We start from the raw sequence: 2285 nt of genomic DNA, 5'->3' as shown, positions 1-2285 counted from the left end.
GGGTCAATGTAATCAACTTAATCCCTTTGTCTGTCCTTGTTTGTCCCCTCTATGTTTAGCCCCTTGTGGGCAATAAAGAAATAAGGAAACTGAAAGAAGCCCATCATATATATATATGTGTATATATATATATGTGTATATATATATATATGTATATATATATGTATGTATATATGCATGTATTTGTGTTTCTGTGTTTGTCGTCCCTACCATCACTTGACAACCGATGTTGGTGTGTTTACATCCCTGTAACTTAACGGATCGGCAAGAGACCGATAGAATAAGTACTAAGAATAAGTCCTGGGGTAGATTTGTTCGACTAAAGGTGGTACTCCAGCATGGCTGCAGTCAAATAACTGAAACAAGTAAAAGAATTAAAAAAAACATAATAATAGAACAAAATGTAATTATATTTGTATGTAGACCAAGGTCAATGAACGCAAATGACAAAATTTGTGTGTGTGTGTGTTTGTGGTGAGGAGGTTTTTTTTTTTGACAAGTTACATAAAAGAAATTAATTATTGTATTAGTATGTAGTTAGAGAATAGTGCTAAAGTTCTATGTGTGTGTTTGTGTGTGTGTGTGTGTGTGTGTGAGAGAGAGAGAAACTCTCATGGTGAAAATGTGTATCAGGAGTATAGGGTAAAGGAAGAGTAAAGTATTTGTAGTTTGTCAAAAAATCAGTAGGTCATTGACCAAAATGAAATGACGGAGGAAAATAAAGAGATAAAGAAAAAAATATTTACTAAAAAATGTCGTTTATAAATTTCTTTATACTGTTTTTCTTTATGGGTACAGTCGTGGCTGTGTGGTAAGAAGTTGGTGCTGGTGCCTATTAAAAAGCATCCAGCCTGCTCTCCAAAGTGGTTGACTTTTGGAAAGACATCCAGCTGTAAAAACCATGCCAAAGCAGACCTTACTGGTGTTGGTGCTGTTCATATACCTGTCTTCAAGACGAAGACAGGTATATGAACAACAAGCAGGTGTGTTAGTTTGATGCTCAGGAAAATGAAAACGTCTTTTATGTTTCAGGCTTATGCTCTTCAGCAGAAAGGAATAAGAGAAAATAAACAGGGAGAGAATGAAAACAAACTTGTAGATTTAGCAGTCAAGCATGGCGAATGATTAGAAAAAAAGTTTGAAAGAAGAAGTTGAAAGAAAGGGAGATAATAAGGTGATGGTGATCCCAAATGAAGGTGCATGTGTGTTTGAGTGTATGTGAGAATGGTTTGTGTGAACGTGTACGTGTGTGTGTGAATAGGGGCTAATGACTCTGACATTTACAAGTGTGTGCATGCGTAAGTGTGTGCGTCTGTAACATGAGGCTGCTCATATAGTGGTATGTGCGGTGATGCTATTGAAGATTGTGTGTAGATGATGGTGTGTGGTGTGGGTGCTGGGAAGTGGTCAGTGCTAGCATGTGGGAGGTGAGGTGTAATATATCATTTTGTGTTAATGGGTTTGCGTTGGATATCACAACGGTTCCCGGATTTCTCTTTGACAGTACTACTGGGACGGAGGTCTGTCTGATAATCAACCAATCTTTGATGAGCCCACAATCACAGTGTCACCATTCTCTGGAGAAATTGACATCTGCCCAATTGACAATTCTGCAAACTTCATCCATTTGAATGTATGTAACAGCAGCCTGCAGTTCACATCGGAGAATCTCTCACGTATATCCATAGCGCTGTTCCCACCTAATGCTCAGAAACTCAGTGATATCTGCAAACAGGGTTATGACGATGCACTCCGTTATTTACAGAACAATGGTAAATATTTAAACCTCCTCACCTTAATATATTATTAAGTCAGTTATTGACAATGTCTGTCTTAACTAGACCTTTCTTTGTCTGTCTGTACATCTGTCTGTGTTTGTTTTTGTTTTTTTCACATGTTTCATTCACACAAAACATGTATAGAGCCACAGGCATGGCTATGTGGTAAGAAGTTTGCTTCCCAACCACATGATTTCAGTTTTGTTCCCATTGTGTGGCACTTTGTGTGAGTGTCTGCTACTATAGCCCCAGGCTGATCAATGCCTTATGAGTAGTATGATAGATGGAAACTGAAAGAGTCCTGCTATGTATGTAAATATATATATATATATATATATATATAGGTTGATCAATATTTCTGTATGTTCTGTTTATATATATATATATAATAACAATAAATGGAGCAAAACGCATATAAATAAAAGTTCCTTTAATTCCTACCTATGTTTCAAAATATATGTGCACTCTACTCCAAAGAAGTAAGAGCTGCTGGAATTCCACATGTAT

At 36.8% G+C, this 2285-nt stretch overlaps 1 protein-coding gene across 1 annotated transcript in view; it reads left to right on the top strand.

The window, feature by feature from the left end:
- LOC106878411 (uncharacterized) overlaps positions 1-2285 on the top strand; it is a 37945-nt gene that overhangs the window by 27582 nt on the left and 8078 nt on the right. Inside the window, exon 5 of the mRNA XM_052976618.1 lies at positions 1505-1772. Within this exon, the coding sequence (XP_052832578.1) occupies positions 1505-1772 (268 nt within the window). The remainder of the gene's footprint in view (positions 1-1504; positions 1773-2285) is intronic.

Source organism: Octopus bimaculoides, chromosome 25, assembly GCF_001194135.2.
Source record: "Octopus bimaculoides isolate UCB-OBI-ISO-001 chromosome 25, ASM119413v2, whole genome shotgun sequence".
Lineage (NCBI taxonomy): Eukaryota > Metazoa > Mollusca > Cephalopoda > Octopoda > Octopodidae > Octopus > Octopus bimaculoides.
This window is presented reverse-complemented; position numbering and strand designations above follow the sequence as displayed.